Consider the following 22,112-nt stretch of genomic DNA (forward strand, 5'->3'; position numbering starts at 1 on the left):
CATATAGACAAGTTATTGTACTGTAATATTATACTGTACTTTCGCTGGTGCGATTTAACATGTCATGTACTGTATGGTAAAGCTGGCTGGTATCAGTCTCAAGTTGGTTTAAATAGCAGGTTCTTTCTGAAAAATTGCTGAAAAGTTTCTGTAATTATCTTAAAATTAAGGCAAAAATCACATCCATATTTTTTTTTTTTTTTTTTTTTGTAAATATGATATGAATTTTTCTTAAGTTTGTGTTATTTTGTAAGTGAATCGCAACCAGAGAATGGATGATGTCATCAGTGGCAATTGTCCAACTTCCTGGAGTGCAATACTATTGTTGAAGGTTTAGCCAAATAGCTAGTCACATTCAAGCAACCAAATATAGAGTTAGGGACAAGATTTTGAGATGCATTTTTTCGGCTTACCGTGTAGAATATGTTTCTCTTCAACAAAAGTTTCATATTGTTTGTCAGTTTGAAATGATACATACTCTCTTGTCAGACTAGCAAAATGTCTGAAAAATTAGAATGAAATAAAAAATAAATAAAATAAATAATAAACAATAAAAAATATAAAAATATAAATATAAATAATTAAATAAAAATAAAGTTAAATTTATTTTTAATAATGCAGTGGTAAGGATGTTCATTAATACATTCAATTCAGGTATGATTATTTCTGACAACCACCTTTTTGCCACATTAATTGGTAATTTTAAGAATAAATAAGTAGGTTGTGATAAAGAGAGGCTGCTATTAAACATACTATGTACAGTTTTTTTCTCAGAGACCTAACTGTGTGTTGGGATGTAAAGATGACTGTGTATGATTAATGAATATTGATATTATTAACCTATTTAATATCATCAGCATTCATATTTACATCATAAGCTGTTTTTGTAAGGTTAACATGGGATTCCACCTTAGTTTTCTGTATTCAATTTTCAATTTATGAATTTACAAGTGGGATTTGCAATTAAAATTTCTTTTTCAGCAGAAATTTTACAGTTGCCCTAGTTTTATTGCAGTACAGTGTGCAGAAGAAGTTAATATTAAAACAAAACAAACTATTTAGTACTCTTGAAGGGTTGAAGTAGATAGATCTACAAGGAACTTATATCTCCCTTACATTTAATGTGTAAGGGTAAATACTGCATTGTATTTTACCCCACATCAGGAATGTGAGGATGTAAGTGTATTTGTGGTTGAGGAAACAAGTGTTTCTTAGACATAACGGTCTACTCATCAGTATGTTGGACATAGCTCCATTAAACCACAAAATACATAGAGAATAATGGGACAAATCTTTAAATTATACTTATGTGGTTGATAAAGGTTGAGGTCAAAATTGCCAAAATTGTGTGAAAAAGTAGGTTTAAGAACTCCTCCTAATCTGTAAGTCTAATCAAGTTCAAACTGAGTGGTGCCTGATCATAAAAACTTGTGCCTGTGTGATTGATGATGTCATCTATAGGTCTAAGGTCAGTGGTCAAAAAAAGTTGTGCTTTTCAGCATGTAGGGAAAAGGCATTAAACCACACGATATGTAGAGAAAGATGAGACAAATTTTAAAATAAGGACAGGTTGAAGGTCAAGGGAAAAGGTCAATAGAGGTCAAAGGTCAATTTGGCTTAAATTGTGCGAAAATGTGTCTTGCAAACTCTTCCTACACTGTGAGGGTGATCAAGTTCAAACTAACTTAACAAATGGCATGTATACTACCTTTTAGCAAACTTAGGATGCCAAGCGTGAAGTCATGGAGTAGATGATATATGCAACTCCATGGATTGTCCTCAGATTGTATTTAATTGTAGGACACCAGTGCTGTGTACCTTATAAATAGTTTAAACAAGAAAAGTTTGTGTAATACGTATCACACGTGAGACATTGCATTTCCATCACAACCAGGAAGTGATCGACTTACAATTTTATGCTGAAAATGTTTGATATGTTAAGAATCAAAAGGACGGGATGTACTCTATTCACTGTCAATGTTGAATAGCTCCCTCAATATGTGTCACCGGGCATGACTACTATTTTTTTTTCTTTTTTTTCTTTCTTATTACTTTGTACTTTGGTTAAAAAGAACAATCAAGTAAGAGACAGAACTGTTCTTTTAAGTAGTATATATTTCAAAAACTTGCTTTATATTGCTGTAGAAGGCCAGTTATTATTCATATTTATTTACAGACCTGTCCATTATAATGAAAATCACTGATTCTTGAAAGTCAAACCAATGTATCGCACATTGATGTGCAGTATATAGTGAGTCAGAATAATTTAAGTTATCTTACGTCTTGAAAGTTTGTTCACTCTTATTACAGGTAGTATCAGATCAAATTATCAGATTTCCATGTTTCGACAGTTAGCCAAAATAACTTTTCTTTCCTTCTTTATGTTGAGAATTCATGAGGCCTATGATATTCCAAAATAGTGTGTAATTAGTTACCAATGTTGAATATTAATTACCAAATTGTCAGGAATATTAATTACCAACAGTTAATTTTACGAATGTTACACTGATTACCAAGTTTGAATAATTTCAGCAATATTTATTAACAGTATTATTAATTAGCAACAATGAATCCTAATTACCAATGAGAAATATTAATTACCCAACAATGAATATTACCAATGATATATAATGATTACCAAGTTTAAATAATTACCAACAGTATTAACTAAACGTGCTATTAATTAGCAGCATTGAATAATTAATTACCAACAATGAATATTGCCAACGATATCATTAAAACCAAATTTGAATAATTTCCAACCATTTTATTAGCAGTACTCCTCAATAGCAACATTGAATAATTAATTTCACATATTGCCCACGATATAATAAAAACCAATTTTTAATAATTTCCAACCATAATAATTAACAGTACTATTAATAAGCAACAGTGATTTTAATTACAAATGCTGGCAACATTTTCAATCATTACAAGGTTCCCATTTTTCTTCAAATATATATGAATGCACTGGAATCAATGTTTTGTTTCCAACCCCATATTACCCAAATTAATAATTTCCTCCTAATTCTGTTGCTGTTAATGGTTGTATTGATTATCCACCTTTATTTCACTGACCGTTGGCACTTGACCTTTGGCACAGCTTACAGTTTAAATATAAACTGATTACTCAAAGATGTCCTTGAAACTGTTATCCTAGATGCACTTTACAGCTCAGACATATATTTTCTTTATCTTCTGTAAAACTGACGGGAAATATTTTCTTTTGGGAGATCTCGTTAGTAAAACCTTCGTTATCAATTATTGATCAGTTTTGCGTATCTCCTTGGATGATCGACGGCATCGAAACGAGAAAACGATGACGGAACGCCAATCTTTGTGAATTTAATTAGAGGATTAAATATCCTGGATAGGTAATGCCGGCGTGGTCGTGCGTGCCATTTCACTCTGATGGCATTCATAAGATTTTACAGTTCATTTTTCCTTTTCCCTCGGCACTTTTGCCCGATCTGTTTTGTGTTTCTCGCTCTGAGCACGACCTCTCTGTACATCTCATTTGTGTTTGAAGACTAAAGACATGCTTGTCTGTATAAACTGCTCTGAAGTGGAAAAGAAACAGCTAGATATTAGCCCATGTGGCTGTTTCCTCACCTAGCTGTGTTAGTCGGAGATGTTTTAGGAGGCATTTGATAAAGTGAGTTTGTTATAAGTGGGCAGCAGTACAGTAGGTGTGTTCTGCCTGTTCATCTAGACAAGGAACGCTCCCCACAGATGAGGGCTGGCTTGTATTCTAGTGTGGCTACAGTATGACAATGACTAATATCAGCTTCATTCTCTGAAGGAAATAGAAAATCAAGTTTTGCTGACCTTTTCTTGCTGCCAAATGTAACAGATAGTTTCATGTCTAAATGGTTGGATATATGTCTTAGGAGGAAGTAAAAGTGGCTTGTTGGCAGAATATGTTGGAAACCTGATCAAAGACATCGTTAACATCTTTTAAAAACATTTTGCCAGGAAAGTGATGAGTGTGGATCTTGCTCTGTTAGTTTTTGAGATTTGTCTCAAAGTAAGGAAAGGTTTTGCTCTATACTAACCTTATAGCTTCTTGTCAGAAACTAAGGGGTTTATTGGTTTATTTGGATCCATCTGGAAACATCTGTATAATAAATTGTGAGAATGATAAAACTAAAAATTGAAGGAAAGCCTAGAGGTCGCTCCAGAAGCCATGCTTTTGTTGGTGAGTATGGAGATGTATGTTGTGGTCTTGTATATTCTGTATGTTTAGTGGTGTTGCACATATTATCATACATTAGTGGTCTTGTGTGTATTATGTATGTTTAGTGGTGTTGCACATATTATCATGCATTAGTGGTCTTGTGTGTATTATGTATGTTTAGTGGTGTTGCACATATTATCATGCATTAGTGGTCTTGTATATTATGTATGTTTAGTGGTAAGGCACATATTATCATACATTAGTGGTCTTGTGTGTATTCTGTATGTTTAGTGGTGATGCACATATTATCATACATTAGTGGTCTTGTGTATTCTGTATGTTTAGTGATGATGCACATATTATCATACATTAGTGGTCTTGTGTATATTCTGTATGTTTAGTGGTGATGCACATATTATCATACATTAGTGGTCTTGTATATTCTGTATGTTTAGTGGTGATGCACATATTATCATACATTAGTGGTCTTGTGTGTATTCTGTATGTTTAGTGGTGATGCACATATTATCATACATTAGTGGTCTTGTATATTCTGTATGTTTAGTGGTGATGCACATATTATCATACATTAGTGGTCTTGTATATTCTGTATGTTTAGTGGTGATGCACATATTATCATGCATTAGTGGTCTTGTGTATTCTGTATGTTTAGTGGTGATGCACATATTATCATACATTAGTGGTCTTGTGTGTTATCTGTATGTTTAGTGCATGGTGATGCACATATTATCATACATTAGTGGTCTTATGTTTAGTGGTAAGGTCCATATTATCATACATTAGTGGTCTTGTGTATATTCTGTATGTTTAGTGGTGATGCTCAGTTTATCATACATTAGTGGTCTTGTATATATATATTATGTATGTTTAGTGGTGAGGCACAGCAGTCTTCCAAAGCTAACCTGAGTTTTATCTTTTGTTATACTGTGTTCATATAGTTTAGTGCAGTTATACACTATACAGTTATATACTGTGTTCATACAGTTTAGTGCAGTGTCATAGAAATCCAGGAGGTGATGTTGTGTTCATTTCTATGTCCCATTTTGTTTGGTCTAATTTTCATTTTGGAAGTTAACTTTATTATAACTTCAAATAATAGTATATTATTTTAACGTCCTCTTTGTTATTGAAGCAGTTGTACTTACATAATTATAAATGCAAATACCTCCACTATGTTATACAGTACAGTTTCTAGACAAGTACTTTATAGGGAAAAAATATGAAAATCATGTTCATCAAAAGTTCACCCAACAAATAAAATAATACAGTTGTACTAAAGCCAGGCACTAAGTATTGCACAGGCCACATGAAGAGAATCAGACCAAGAACTGGGTATTCAAAACTAGAACAATATAAATTGATTTTAGACCCCCACACGTTTATACTGGACCCATATATAAGACCCTATCTCAATCAGCAAACAGGAAGTTGAGCTAACCCGATTGTTTACTTAGAAGATAAACAATTCAGATGTGTGAACTTCTACAGGGCTGCTACAATTAATGCCTGTGCTAATTGTCAATTAATGCCTGCTCTAATTGTCAATTAATGCCTGCTCTAATTGTCAATTTATGCTGGTACAATAAACAACAACAGATGGTAATGTATTATGTAAAGGTTAACAATGATTGATGAGTCACACCCCCCCCCACCCCCGAGCTGTGATTAAATTACAAATGTAAAGGCACAATAGTCTGCCTCTAATTTTAACTTCCTGACAAAATTGTAAGATTTGAGGAAAAGATGTTTTCAAAGCAAAGTTGTGAAAAGTAAATCGATCCAACTTACTGCATCATTGTTCCATTGTTCTATTGTTCACTTTATTTCCTGAGGTTATTGTGAGGTTATGTCATCAATGGAGTAGACACAAAATGATATCGTTTTTATATATCAATTTGATATGATTTTGTAATCCATTCAGTAGATGGAACATAATTTAATTAAATTTGATATGCATGTTATTTTATGTTGGTAAGGGGTACATGTTTGAGCTGACTTCAGTTGTTCAGTGGCCAGTCATAAAAACAGCAAAACCAAGAGACATTTGCTTTGTTCATGTGTATGACATCCGAGCCTACTTGTCAATGTTATATAGTCAAATAAAATGAATAAATTGTTATTTTATAATTTTATTATCTCAGAAATGGAACATTAATGCTATGGAGATGTAAGGAGAACCAATATGTTTCTCTATACACCATGCTGTGCAAATTATACATTAGGACTGTCAATTCCATATCCAGGCCAATACTGACAGTTTGGGATCTATCATATTTTAATTTTTTTTTTTTTTTTTTGGGGGGGGGGGGGCAAATGGTTCTGTTGAACAAGAGAATTATGTTTTATGGCTAGTTAAATGCAACTTGTAATGATAGAGTATGATATCAGATAAGAGCAAATGCAAAAAAAAGTGGAACTTTAAAAAAATCAAAAAAATCAAATTTAGCTTCATGAAGCTAGAGTTATCATACTGTTTATGTATGTGACACATACAGTCAATGTATAGACACATACAGTCAATGTATACTCACATACAGTCAATGTATACACACATACAGTCAATGTATACACACATACAGTTAATGTATACTCACATACTGTCAATGTATAGACACATACAGTCAATGTATACACACATACAGTCAATGTATACTCACATACAGTCAATGTATACTCACATACAGTCAATGTATACACACATACAGTCAATGTATACACACATACAGTTAATGTATACACACATACAGTCAATGTATACACACATACAGTCAATGTATACTCACATACAGTCAATGTATACTCACATACAGTCAATGTATACACACATACAGTCAATGTATACACACATACAGTCAATGTATACTCACATACAGTCAATGTATACACACATACAGTCAATGTATACACACATACAGTCAATGTATAGACACATACAGTCAATGTATACACACATACAGTCAATGTATACACACATACAGTCAATGTATACTCACATACAGTCAATGTATACACACATACAGTCAATGTATACACACATACAGTTAATGTATACACACATACAGTCAATGTATACTCACATACTGTCAATGTATACACACATACTGTCAAAGTATACACACATACAGTCAATGTATAGACACATACAGTCAATGTATAGACACATACAGTCAATGTATACACACATACAGTCAATGTATAGACACATACAGTCAATGTATACACACATACAGTCAATGTATACACACATACAGTCAATGTATACACACATACAGTCAATGTATACTCACATACAGTCAATGTATACACACATACTGTCAATGTATACACACATACAGTCAATGTATACACACATGCAATCAATGTATACACACATACAGTCAATGTATACTCACATACAGTCAATGTATACACACATACTGTCAATGTATACACACATACAGTCAATGTATACACACATACAGTCAATGTATACTCACATACAGTCAATGTATACACACATACAGTCAATGTATACACACATACAGTCAATGTATACTCACATACAGTAAATGTATACACACATACAGTCAATGTATACACACATACAGTCAATGTATACTCACATACAGTCAATATATACACACATACAGTTAAGTATCTTGTTGTGGCTATGTAATATACACATTGTACTGTACACCCTAGCTTATATAAACTTCTAATACACATCTGTCTGCAACTAAACTTAATATACAAAGTGCTGGTAGTAAGTATTATGTTGTTGTGGTTATACATAATATACACACACAGTATTACCTAGCTTTATACACGTCTGTCTATATCTAAACCTAATGTTGAATGTGCTGGTACAGCTCTTAGAAATTTGAGCCTTCCTTTTGCTTTCTTGATGAACTTCAGAGAGATAAAGTCACACCTTACAGTGTAATTTTATCTTTTCCATTACTTAAAGTGTAACTTTATCTTTTCCAGTACTTATTACTGAGTAATTTTATATTTTCCAGTATACTTATTAAAATCAGGAAAATGAAGTCTGCTGCACCATACTTTGAGGAGATGTCTTCCTTTCAATACTCAAACTTTCAAAACTGTCTGGAATTCAGCATACATTAATTGCAAGCAACTATATATAATTAAGGCTGAATGTTTTATGTTTAGCATACTCGGCTGGTATACGATCGATACATTGTTATGTTCTTGTCATAATTAATTTACATTTGCTGTAGCTCTGTTCGTGTTGAAGCCAGTATGTTCGGTGCAGTGGTTTCATATGTTGAGCTAAAAACCTGACAGAAATAGAAATCAAATAAAAAACCAGTGCCTCAGCATTTAATTTCTTCTAGTTTTCTATTTTATTTGCAATCCTTCCTTTTATTCCTCAAATAGATGTTTCTTGTTTTGTTTTAATCCATAAACAATGGAAGCCCTAGAAATATAGTTCAAGTACATTTTATGAGACAAGGTCTTCTCAGATTTTACTTTAAAATGGGTTAGGTTCTAATCATTTTCTTTGAGTTCATAAATTACTAGTTTATAGTAGTCTGCGTAATTACTAAGTGGTAGAGGTTTTCACCTTCCCACGTAGAAGCAGGCCTTACTTTAACCGTCAAATGTAACAAAATATTAAATTGAATATAAGCAACATGTGACATATTATTAAATATAATGTAACATATTGAAAGTATTAAATTAAATTCTTCTTATAACTATTGTATATATGGCTATGTGACAGTGCATGTAATTACTGTACATGCAGGCTTCTAAGGGAGATACAAAAATCTAGCAGTTTTTGACAAAGTTCTGTATAAATGTATACTGAATTTAAAACACATACATCTGTATGTACTGTATGTATATGTACAGGTATATAGTACTGTACAGTACTGTAGGTATACAGGTGACAATGCTGTACTGTAACCTACTGTAGGTGATACACACCATGATGAAGCAATGACAGTTCAGTTAAGTACTGAATGTTCAGTATGATACAGAAATACAGGGGTCAGCCCGATATTCATAAAGACCATTAATCATAAGGGTCATTGTTCATAAGGTTCGTTATTCATAGCGTGCATTTTTTTGGAAAAAAAGGTTCGTTATCCATAATTGGAAAATAAGGTTCGTTATTCATAATAAAAAGGGGTCATTGTTCATAAGGTCCGTTATTCATATTAAATGAATAACGAACCTTTTTTCCAATTATGAATAACGAACCTTAAACTAAAGAACCGTTTTTCTAATTACGAATTACTGATGAACAATGAACCTTATGAGTAATGAGTAACAGACCTTATGAATATCGAGCTGCTGCCGAAAAACAGACTAGTGGATCAGTGTAGTGAATGATTTAGTTTTCAAATTTTAAGAAAGACTTTTGAAACTTGTTCTTAATTTTGTATCATGTTGTAAAGCTAACAGTTGTAGGGTTCCAGCTCTGTCATCCTGTGTACAAGATGTAATACATCTTTGCTTCTTTTTAGGTACTGTAACATACATACGTACACACATGTTTGTATTACATTCAGACCGAGGACCACATTGTATTTTCCATCAATTGTTCGAATCCACGTACCCTATACTTAAACACCTCGTACAATAGAATTCTTCCGAGGACGTGATGATTACTTGAGAAATCACAACCGAGGACCTGAAATTCTTTTGTTCAAGTCCTCGGTCAGAATACAAAACAAACGCACACTTACACACATACACACCTATACTGTATATGTACGCATACACACCTCGCATACACACGCACATACACCCACTTTACTGTGGTCTTTGTGTATATATATCTCAGTGTGGTTCTTTTAAGAAAAGTCAAAGCTACAGTAGGAGGTTGATATACTGTACAATGCAGTATTCAATAGTATAACAGCACATCCTGTAAGATCAGCTAAATGGTAAAGCAAAGTGCTCTCAAAGATAGCCTGGTGACATTTTATGTATAGTAGGTGTTATAGATCCATCAAAGATAGACTACTGTACATCTCCACGTGTGGCAGAGGCAGCACTGGAGAATAATTAGCCTTAATTCATAGCACTGTCTTCATCTTGATAAGAATAAGAGAAAAGATGTTAATGGCAGATGAATAGACTTAATGGAGCCACAAAGCATCATGGGTAGCATGCATCAACAGAATTACATTTCCTATATCCAATAGTACGCTGTAATAGATAGCCTTGATGTTATCAACCAATGAAGATGGAGATTAAGAGTGTTTTAAAGATAGTGTCTTTGAATATTCAAAAGTATTAAAAGTCAATTGGTCAAATTATTATATAGACTAAGATAAGAGTACAGTATGTATGCCATTGCACTTGTTTTTACCACATCCCTTTTCTTGGTACATATGTAAATGAATACGTTTATAGTGTACTGTGGATATACCAGGTAAATGAGCATACACATTTCATGTTAAAGTTGTACAATAGCTATTAATTGTGTGCCAAGCATTTTGAACTCTTTTTCTTATATTTTAAGCAAAGAAAACTTAATTGAGTGATTGAGGCTATAATTAATTAATATATTGCTTCATGTATTTCTGCATCAAGTCCTGACAAATAAATTATCAAAAAGACTTAACGACTGCTCTACATGAGCTGGTGATCTTTGCTAAATTTGTGCATGTAAACTTAATCTTACCAATGTTCTGCTAAGTTTTTATTCAAGGAACATTATTAATAAAACCATATTGCATAGTTACAATTTCTGTAAAAACTGTATACAGTACATCTTGTAAGTGCTATACTTGATGAGAAGTGTTGATGTCAGCTATCTCGTTCTTCACCTTTCCACTTGCAGAGCAATTTGAAACTGGATAATTTATTTTGTTGCTTATTGGCTTGTAACTGCTCTTTGATATGCAAATATGCTACATACTGTACAGTAATATGAGCATATTTTCTTCCTCTTCGTGGATGTGAATTAGCCTACATTACAAAAGAATTTTCTTCCTGAAGCTCAAATCACCCTGGTGATGAGAATTTTCTTCCTGAAGCTCAAATCACCCTGGTGATGAGAATTTTCTTCCTGAAGCTCAAATCACCCTGGTGACGTCATGTTACTCTGCTATGGATACACAGATATACAGTATTCATAACATTTCTTCTAGACATTTCTTTGATTTTCTGAAAGAGAGAAATAAATAATAATTTTGAATCAAAATATGATTCTTGCCCAGTAATAATTGTTTTCATTTACATCCAAACTCACAACTGTAATTCAGTTGTGGAAGACTTTTGAGAACATCTTGTGCTTATTATGATGAGTCCTATTATATTTGTGGGTTCTGGTGTTAGTTAAATCATTGTGTTTATTAGATCTGTTATTCTCATTCCACGATGTTCTTTTCATGTAATTTTCATATTTTATATATGATTTTCATCTCCAGGCGGAGTTGTAAATGGCGACACTACCAGTATGGGCAGACAGGATTTACTTCCACCGACAACATTCCAAGGACACAGAAGTCATGTAAGTACATGAAGAAGTAAAACATACCCATTCCTGATCCTAACTTGTTTAATGCAATTAACCCCCCCCCCCTTTCTTCATCATGGTTAATTTTCAATACCAAATAGGGGTTAACCCAACATACGTCCCAATGATAAAACATTTCCAGGTTAACACAAGGACAAACATTGCTACAATGAATAATAAATAATGTGAGTACAGCTTTTGAGTAATGTGACATCTTTATAGATTCATTTTTAAGGACAGAATTCTTTTCACAAAATTCATCCCAACATGCATTTGTTCTGCTAAGTATATGATTTCAGTTATGAAGGCACTGAATGTAGGTTTGTTTACAGCCTGAACGAAACAGATCCATCATGTAGTGAAAATGTCAATATTTTTTAACTTTTCCATATTGCTCTCAGTATTTGACTGAAATGTTTTTTCGGTTATAAAATGTGGAGAACTACATGCATGGGATCCTTAAGTGCCTTTTCACGAACATTAATTTGGTGGAATGAAAAAAAGAACAACAATATTGTGAGAAATATGAGTAATATTGAATAGGTTTGTAAAATTGCAGTTCAAGCTACTTTAAGATGCGGACATTCCTGCCTCTAACGACCTCTAGGGATAACAATTCAGTCTACAGACTATATTGTATTGTAACAGTAGCACTCACGTCAATTACCCGCAGGGCATAATTAGTACATACAGTATACTGTTTCGAATTTCGGATACAGATCAAGGCAGTGTACAATGTTATAAGCTTCTCGTTTTGGATTTAATTAGTAAAGATAACTTTCCTCGCGACACAAAAGAAACGTGTACCTTTTATCTATCGTGATCAGACACATGCTGAAAATGTAATTTCCTGAAATGTTTTGCAGGGTCATCAAAACTTTTCAAACAAATACAACTTGGTAACTCTGTTCTAAAGAATTTTGAAGCTTCGTTTACAGACCTGCCCAAATACAGAATCTATATAATGCATAGCAGAACAGTAGGTTCAATCTTGATTTCATTAAAAATTGTTATTCAAGCAGCTCAGATTCAACCAAGATGTTCCATTTCTTTATTGGATCAGGGACATATGAACTGGGGGATGGGTACAGTAACTTAGCATTTATCCCCAAAACTGCTTAAAGGCAGGGGTAGCTCATTGTACATTCCAAAGAAGTGTAAGCGTAAATCCGCTTCCAAAGTTTTTTTTGTGGTGCTTGAAATTCACTATGACAGAACAAAGAAGAAATATCTGAAATGCACGCGCTTCTGGGGACACCCTCTTCTTCCATCAGTGACCCTCTGCACACCCACCCCCTAATAACAATGTACCCCTGACTAGAGATACTTGCTTTTGATGAATTGAATTCTGAAGAGGAACTTTTGGTTTACTGAGAGGGTACAGTATAGTAAGGAGGTAAAACTAGAATATGAGTGGATGGACTTTACTCTTAAATTTTATTAATGATTATATGTTTTTTTTGTCTTTCTTCTTACAGTCAGAAGGAAAGTTGAACACTACAGATTACCATGGAGGCACTACGACTCCAACCAAACATTCAAAAACTGATTATAAAGTAAGTTATGAACTACATATTACCATAGAGGCACTAGGACTCCAACCAAACATTCAAAAACTGATTATAAAGTAAGTTATGAACTACAGATTACCATGGAGGCACTAGGACTCCAACCAAACATTCAAAAACTGATTATAAAGTAAGTTATGAACTACAGATTTTCATGGAGGCACTAGGACTCCAACCAAACATTCAAAAACTGATTATAAAGTAAGTTATGAACTACAGATTACCATGGAGGCACTAGGACTCCAACCAAACATTCAAAAACTGATTATAAAGTAAGTTATGAACTACAGATTACCATGGAGGCACTAGGACTCCAACCAAACATTCAAAAACTGATTATAAAGTAAGTTATGAACTACAGATTACCATGGAGGCACTAGGACTCCAACCAAACATTCAAAAACTGATTATAAAGTAAGTTATGAACTACATATTACCATGGAGGCACTAGGACTCCAACCAAACATTCAAAAACTGATTATAAAGTAAGTTATGAACTGCATATTACCATGGAGGCACTACGACTCCAACCAAACATTCAAAAACTGATTATAAAGTAAGTTATGAACTGCATATTACCATGGAGGCACTACGACTCCAACCAAACATTCAAAAACTGATTATAAAGTATAAAGTTATGAAACACAAATATGTAGTACAGATATGTAGTACAGATATGTAGTACTAGAGCAGACAGGATAGTAAGGAGGATTATGTAATATAATGGTATTTTATCTCTTACAAACAACAGGAACAGAGAAGTCTTTACTTAAAGGAGAAGAAGAAAGAGAAATATGCAATTAAAGCTTTGTTAACAGATCCATCTGAAAGCATAATGGAGGACCATTTAAAGGTATGCCTGTGATTCTATTATTCCTTTGATGGGGTGGGTGTGAGGGAAGGGGATGTGAGGGGAAGAAGTGTGAGGGGAGAGGGTGCAGTGAAGTTATGCAAGATTCTATTGTTACATGTGGATTATATTGTTACATGTGGATTCTATTGTTACATGTGGATTCTATTGTTACATGTGGATTATATTGTTACATGTGGATTCTATTGTTACATGTGGATTCTATTGTTACATGTGGATTCTATTGTTACATGTGGATTCTATTGTTACATGTGGAGTCTATTGTTACATATGGGTTCAATTGTTTCTTTTACAGTATCTTCAGTTGTGTGGGTCACTATAAAGAGGGTTCTTCAAAATAAATAAAAGCCTCAGTCTAATACATATAACAACTTGAATTAAAGAACAAACTCGTGCAAGATTCACAAAGTGATATTATCTCCATATTATTATTTTTTTTTCACTATCGTGTGCACTTTGCTACCTATTTTTCATGATGCTGTAATCGTTCATGTATATACATGAAATTTTGAAATATGATAGAGTTTTTCAAGAAAATGATTTTTATTTTTATGTAATAAATAATAAAATGACAAGCTTCCTAAAATGTCACAGCTGAGATTTTTGCTTGAGGTATCAATTGAATAATCACCCAAAAAACTAGCAGGCTTTTCACACCCCTTAAGAGAAGATTTGCTGATCGACGAAGAAATGCGCTAATTACACCATCGTTATTCAACCAGTCATTTTGAAGAGTGTTTTTCTTAGCCTTTATCAGTTATGAAGTAATCCTAAGTGGTGTTTGGATTTGCCGGCTTAGAGAGTCTGCTTATCTTGAATTGCAGCGCCATAGGAGACAGCCGGGTGAAATATGACATCTTGTGTGTTAAATACCCTGGATAACCCAGGAAAAGTAGAATCATACAGTGTTAAATACCCTGGATATCGGAGGAAAAGTGTAATTCCATAAAATATCTGTCAAGCAGCTAAACCTATCAAGCATTTTACTAAAAATGAAGAGTTTTATTGCTCTAAAACACCCTCAAAGATTCATTTCACAGCCTGTATTAAACACAAACAAACTGGAACTTTGCCAACCTTCATAAATTTGTTGACACTCGTTTGGTTTCAATGACACGTGTCTAGGCAACTTTCTCAGGTGCTTTTGTTGTAGGATTGCATTATTACTGAAAATTATATATATTAATTATTAATATGATTGAAAATTGCATTGAAAATTCAGCAATAGACATAAAAAACTACTGCACAATTTTCAAGTACTTATTCAAAGAAGATATGTTGAATGGTGGAAATGTGACAAAACATATACGCATGTATATGCTAAAGGGCTAACCTGTACAGATGAACACACTGTAGATCAATATTTAATTGTTTTCAATAAAAAAAATAATTGACAATTAAACCACAGAAGGGTCAGAAACTGTTGGTCATCCCTGATTTACCTAGGCATTGAACTTCACTGGTAATTTTAGGTAGACATTCTCAGAAATCTAAAATTGATCCTTGCAAACAGAGCTATTTGAGTGGGTTATAACCGTAACTCTTCACTGAATAATCCATCTTCTCCATATGTCTTCTAGTCTGTCACTGAGTTTAAATATTGATTGATTCTACTTTCAGGTACGAGGAACTCTTAGGGGGTGGACCAAATTCTGGTGCAAGTTGAAGCCTGGATGGCTTGTCATCTACAAAAGTCAAAAAGTAAGTTCTCCGATTTCATTTACAGAGATGCTGCTGAGAAGTTGTAACTAGGGTTCATTGACATACCCTCAAACTCTGTACTTGACTTGAATCACTGTGTTATCTCTATGGCATCACTGTATTATATATATCGCATCACTGTGTTATCTCTATGGCATAACTGTATTATCTCCAAGTGTTCTTCAGAAGCTTATCTTTTCTATTATAATATTGTTTTTTTTGTTTGTTTGTTTAGTTAATATTAAATTCTCTACATTTACCAATTCATCTAGATGTGAAGTTGTTAATTAAGATATTTTCTTCATTGAATAAATAATTTGTACATTATAAAAGTAAACACATACTCTTACAGCTTAATTGACAGGTTTTTGCCCGATCTATTGATCAATAAAATTTCATACAATTGTATTTTTGTCTCCAAGAAGCAAAAATGTAGGATGTGGACTGGTTTGACTTAAAAGTTGTAGAACGTTTCCAGTTGTGTAGCTTTGGCAAGTTTCAGTTTTTTTTATAGTTTTTTTCTTAGCATTATAAGGACATTTATTCCAGAACACATTGTGTGGTGCAATTCACATGACGTCATTTAAAAAAAGCAGGGTTGTTCTTTTATGTACCGTACAGTCCTGTGGGTGTACAGTAACGTTAGTTACAAGCAAACTCCTGAAACATTGATCGGATGTTAGACAAGTAAATCAAGCTGAGAAAAGGACATGTAAATCCTGAAAGCCATTAAAATATATAGGTTACAAGTACATTAAAACCTGCAAAATGTCATGAAAACCTGTGACAGTTGTAGATTACATGCAACTGTTGCCATGACTACCAGGGAGTTAGGAGATATCAATCTCCACCAGAATGTTTGCTTTTGGTGAAGTCTAATGGCTTTTAAAAGTTTCTATTTATATCAAATCAGAGGTAAGAGATTGGAAGGATTTTGAAAAGGCTATGAATTTCTATGACAAACTTACTGTATGGACAGAATGTCTTTTTGCCACTATTGTTTTCACATGTTCATTAAGTTTTAAAAATAATTACCACAAACTGTGAGGTGATCGTGCAGTTAAATTGTCAAAGATATTTTCATTATCATTATATCCATATTTGATATTTGATAAAATAGATTGTATGTTGCAAATGGAATATCACTGCCCAGAGCATGGTGGTCTGTAATGTGAGAGTTAATTACGCTAAGTACTGTTAGCGTGTTCGAGAAATGGGTCATTGTTTGAGACGAGTCAAAACTGACACAATTTTTCACACAAATGTGATAAATAAAGCGGATTTATTCCACTGTGGTCATTGAAAGTTTTATCTATCATTTCAGCACGGTCACTGGGTAGGATCTATATTACTAACAAACTGCGAGATAATCGAACGACCATCCAAGAAGGACGGATTCTGTTTCAAGATATATCATCCACTGGACCAATCAATATGGGCAACAAAGGTAAGCAAGTCATTTTCAGAGCCTGGAATAACTCCTCCACCTTCCCAACACCAAACTTAAAAATACAATAAAAATAAATATAGCCAAACTATAATAGAAACAAAACCTGACTTGTACATAATAACAATAGTTTATAACAGTATCACAAGACAAGGTTGGCCACTTGAGATGCTAGTTTGCTAAGTTTTATTAATTTTACTCTACTCCAATGAGGATACTTCAATATTATATCCTGAACAACCATGAAAAATAATTAAAATATAGACATAAAATTAGATTTTGTGATAAACTACTCCTGAAGTTGATTTGCCTATGTAGGCTATATAGGCTCTATATATAAAGTTTAGGCATGGTATCTACTTTGTAAAATGTGACATTTCAGAGTTTCTTCTAAAGAATTAAATCAAACTACATACTGTAGGCATATATTGCAAACTATTCCCTTCAATACTGTGTGTATTCTGTGTCCAAGTACTGAACACTTGCTGAAATAATTGTGCAACCACTGTACAGTATGTGAAGTGTGAAGTTACACAGACCATACGCAGTAACCTTCAAGTAATTATGATTCTCTGGTGACATTTAATAAGTTCTTTATAATTAATTCCCCGAGGATAGAACTATTAGATCCGTTATCAGCAGGCTGTACTATTTGATTTTGTCAAGATCTGTAAATCTTGTGTCCTCTTTAAAGCCACGTTGCTGTATAAAGTGCCTTACCCTCTCGGCTTATGTATTGATCTCATTTTCATTTAATTAATCATTAACTCTCAGAATCACAAAAATCCTCTAAACAGTGTATAGTTTGTATAACAAGTTTAGGGTTTAGTGTTATCTCATTAGTTGCACTGAGAGTGTTGTTGTCGGCACATGGAGGGGGGGAGGGGGAGGGGGCATGTGACAGAGTGGTGGTAAGGGCAGTGAGTAGGGAAATATGGCCAAAATGTTTCAACTTTGTAGGAACATGTTGAAAACAATTTCCTCATATCTAATTTAGGACAGTTAGTACTATCCTTGTTTTATAATCTGCCATTTGAAATACATTGGGACAATAGGATTGCTGTCACTATATATTCATATTATCAATCATTTTCATCTTCATTTTTGGGGCTAATAAGCTATTTTCTGTCTTCAGGGGAGAATCTTTTTTGTACAGAAAGTAGATTTTTATTGTTGTCTACAAATGTGGAAAAGATGTTATAATGAATTTATTCACAGAAAATATATTGAAAGTATCCCCGGCATTGGAGCAGAGTATTATTAAAGTTCATGAAAATTAGGACATAATTATCATCTCAAGTGGCCAACCTTGTCTAGAGTGTTTCTTTTCTCAACTATTGTCATTTCCTGTCCGTTTTTTTTTCTCGTTCAACAAGACCTCATTTCTTGTTTAATGATTCTTTATCAGGAAGTGGATTTGTTGTTTGTGTTTGTAAAAATATTATTATTAAAAAGAGGCAATTTATTTTAATTTTTTATTTCCTTTAGGGACCAAAAGGGGAAACTGTGGGTGCCATAACTCAGCCATTACCGAGTGGATATTTAATCTTCCGAGCATACACAGAGGAGGGTGGTAGGTTATGGATGGATGCCTTAGAGGTTGCCCAACGGTGCTGCAACCTTCTAAACAAGAGGAACGAATCGGATGTGAGCGACGACATCTGGGGAGAGTGGAGGAAAACCAAAGATGAACCCGTAGAGCCTGACGAAATAGAGAAAGAACATTTTAAAGGTTAGAATAGAACGAGAAAAAAGAACAGAATGGGGAAGGGATGGTGTGGAAATGTTACTTTACAGACTGAATGGGTTACAGAAGGGGGGAGTAGGGGTAGGGGTAAGAAAAAGATTTATTGAAAGGGGCAAGATCAATTCAAGAGGGGTGGTAAATGGAAGACTCGTGAAATTATATATGTGTCTAAAATAGTTTAGTGGGACAAATATGGGACAAGTAAAGATTGGCAGGGGGAGGTGGTTGCTATGATTCAAATACTACTGTGAGGGGGGGTTTGACATGATTCAAATTCAACTGTGGGGGGGTTGACAGGTTGAGGAACAGGCTGGAGGGCAGCTGTCAAATAACAAAGAAAGGAAAGGGGGCAGAGGTGGACTGGGGTTGAAGCATTATTGCAAGGTATTGATTATGTAACAAACATGGAAGATGGAAATGGGTCAAATTCTGAAAATGTAATGAATTGTTCGATCATTATTTAAAGTAATGACTTGTTATTTTTAGGTTTGGATGAAGCTGAGATGGATACTGAAGACAAGGATAAAGATGAAGATAGTAAGAGTGAGTCTGAATCAGAGGTGGAGGAGACGGGATCAACCTCTGGACCGGCTACGCAGGAGCTGAAAAAAACCAATTACTTACCGGGCCAAGAAGATGACCTGGGTCAAGTTAGTCATCTTTCTCTCTCTGCAACATTGTAGTCTTGGTTTAAACATTGTCTGAGAGAATCAGTTGAAGTTGAAGCATTTAATAGCATAAATCGTGTAAAATACATGTTAGCTACGTAGCTGTTATGTGAGATGCCTCTCAATGTATGTACAATACATTTTAAGATATTGTAAAACGTTTCAAAGTTAGGTTGATCACAGTGATTTGCCTATTGATAATGTTAAAGTAAGTATTTCTTGATCTTTCAAACTTGCTCTGTATTTAACTTCCTGTCCCCCACCCTATGCAAGTATGGAACTGATACGCAAATCCACATTTCTGACATTACTCTTCTGTGGAAGGGGAGAGGTGAGGTAGGGGAGGGGGTGAGGTGAGGCTGGGAAAGGGGAAGGGGTGTAATAGCTCACTATGAATATAGCATCTAGACATTATTTGTGTGATATATTTAGTTCTAAGTTGCAATATAGGTAATGTAAGCAATTATCTCTTTCCAAAGTAAACAAAGTTAGAGAGATCAGCTCCTGGGTGTTTGCTTTAAGATGTTATCATAGATCAGTTAGTAAGGAGGCTTATTATGTTATCATAGCTCAGTTAGTAAAGAGGCTTATTATGTTATGTAGGACAAGGTGTCAGAGCTGTTTGTTTTGGAGATAAGCAGTTTTATGACAGCTCCTTCCTTATTATCATTGTGTTATTATTTATTGTTTATGTTATTGTCGTGTTTTTGTTGGTTAAAGGTTTGTTATTGTTATTATTTCTTGCGATACAGGATAGTTCTCAAACAGAAACACTTGAAGAAGAGAATAAAAGTCTGATCTGGACGTTGATGAAGCAGGTCCGGCCCGGGATGGACCTTTCCAAAGTAGTGCTTCCGACTTTTATTTTGGAACCAAGATCCTTCCTGGACAAACTCTCAGATTTTTATTTCCATGCTGACCTACTCTCTGAGTGAGTTTGTAGTGAATCTAATGACATCTTAAATTACTTATAGAATGTTATTGTGAAGATTATCTGTGACATCTTTGTTATGTCATCACATTTTACGTGTCACATAATCAACTATGTAAACCTAACAGTATCTATTAGTTAGTTGGTTGTATAGTAATTATAATGCACTTTAAGAATGCAGAATAATTCTGTTACCATTTAAGGTGTCAAATATCGAAATTATATTGGTATTTTAATGCGTGTGTGTCAATTTCTTATCTTCTTTCAAAAAGGTCATAATAGATCTTAAACATAAAAGCTTTAAAGGCTTAAAGAGAGTTATATGGAAAATAATGTAGGCTAAGCAAGCTATTTCTATGTGAGAATGTGGTATATCAATTATATCAAATATGGAAATTATTGTAGGATAGGCTAGGTAATTGTACTATGATAGTGTGATAGGTCTAGAATAACTGTCAATGTTCATTTTGTTGTATACTTTCCAATTCAGTATATTCAATGGCATAATAATTGACATGCTGCCTTGTATATAGCTGACATTGTAAGTTGTTCATGGTTATTCGGTTTATGTCAGTAACAAATTCATTTGTGAAGCAATACTAGTAATATCATGAGGAAAGGTAATGTCGTATTGAGAGATATCTGATTTGACAATTTCAAAAGCTGCTTTGTTTATATTTATAGTGTTACTATCATTCTTTCTCCTTTTCCTACATCTTCATTCAGAGCTGTGATTGAGGAAAATGCATATGCAAGAATGAAGAAAGTTGTTCGTTGGTATCTTTCAGGATTCTACAAGAAACCAAAGGTACAAATGTTAACAGTCATTAGAACTGACACGTCATTAAAGATACAAGCATTATTTTGAGATATATATCAATTAGCATGCTTTGAAGTCTCCAATAAAGAACAACAGAAATTTTGCTTGTGAATTGTATATTTATTCAAGGAGAAAAAGAATGAATTCAAATTAATTTAGACATTCTTAACAACTGTTGGACTAATGATAATAACATTATCAGTGATAAATGTAATATCAAGGATTCTAGAATCATTCTTGTTAATTGCTTCTTTCTTTTCTCAAAACTATTTAAGATAAATACAGCTTGGAATAAAATTAATGTTCTACACCAAGAATCCTGCATATTTTATCATGATTGAAATTAACAACTGTTTTTTATCCCATTGTTACAATAAGAGTCTCTGGCTTACACTAATTTACAATAACTTCCTTAACTTTTTGTAGGGATTGAAGAAACCGTACAATCCAATCATCGGTGAGACTTTCAGGTGCATGTGGCTACATCCAAAGACAAATAGCCAGACATTCTACATATCTGAACAGGTCAGTCTATAAGTTAAGAATATCAGGACCCTCCCATCCCCCTCCCCCACCCCCCACACACCCCCATCCTTCTCTGTTCTCTCCTCTTGCCTCAAGGTCTCCTACAACAGTCCTATTATTTGTGAAACTTGCAGTGTCTTTATACAATGACAAAGAGCT

At 33.8% G+C, this 22,112-nt stretch overlaps 1 protein-coding gene across 11 annotated transcripts in view; it reads left to right on the top strand.

The window, feature by feature from the left end:
- Window positions 1-22,112, top strand: part of LOC139970233 (oxysterol-binding protein-related protein 8-like) — an 89,040-nt gene that overhangs the window by 53,782 nt on the left and 13,146 nt on the right. For 9 of the 11 annotated variants that reach the window (XM_071975884.1, XM_071975881.1, XM_071975886.1 and 6 more), the window contains 10 exons: window positions 11,587-11,669; window positions 13,154-13,231; window positions 13,995-14,096; window positions 15,735-15,815; window positions 17,140-17,262; window positions 18,751-18,994; window positions 19,496-19,659; window positions 20,430-20,608; window positions 21,335-21,416; window positions 21,855-21,953. In XM_071975884.1, coding sequence (XP_071831985.1) covers window positions 11,587-11,669; window positions 13,154-13,231; window positions 13,995-14,096; window positions 15,735-15,815; window positions 17,140-17,262; window positions 18,751-18,994; window positions 19,496-19,659; window positions 20,430-20,608; window positions 21,335-21,416; window positions 21,855-21,953 — 1,235 coding nt within the window. Of the gene's footprint in view, window positions 1-3,518; window positions 4,199-11,586; window positions 11,670-13,153; window positions 13,232-13,817; window positions 13,871-13,994; window positions 14,097-15,734; window positions 15,816-17,139; window positions 17,263-18,750; window positions 18,995-19,495; window positions 19,660-20,429; window positions 20,609-21,334; window positions 21,417-21,854; window positions 21,954-22,112 lie in introns of those variants that run through there. The other 2 variants (XM_071975889.1, XM_071975890.1) reach the window with 2 other exon arrangements.

The sequence above is a fragment of the Apostichopus japonicus genome, chromosome 7 (assembly GCF_037975245.1).
Source record: "Apostichopus japonicus isolate 1M-3 chromosome 7, ASM3797524v1, whole genome shotgun sequence".
In the NCBI taxonomy this organism is placed as follows: Eukaryota; Metazoa; Echinodermata; class Holothuroidea; order Aspidochirotida; family Stichopodidae; genus Apostichopus; species Apostichopus japonicus.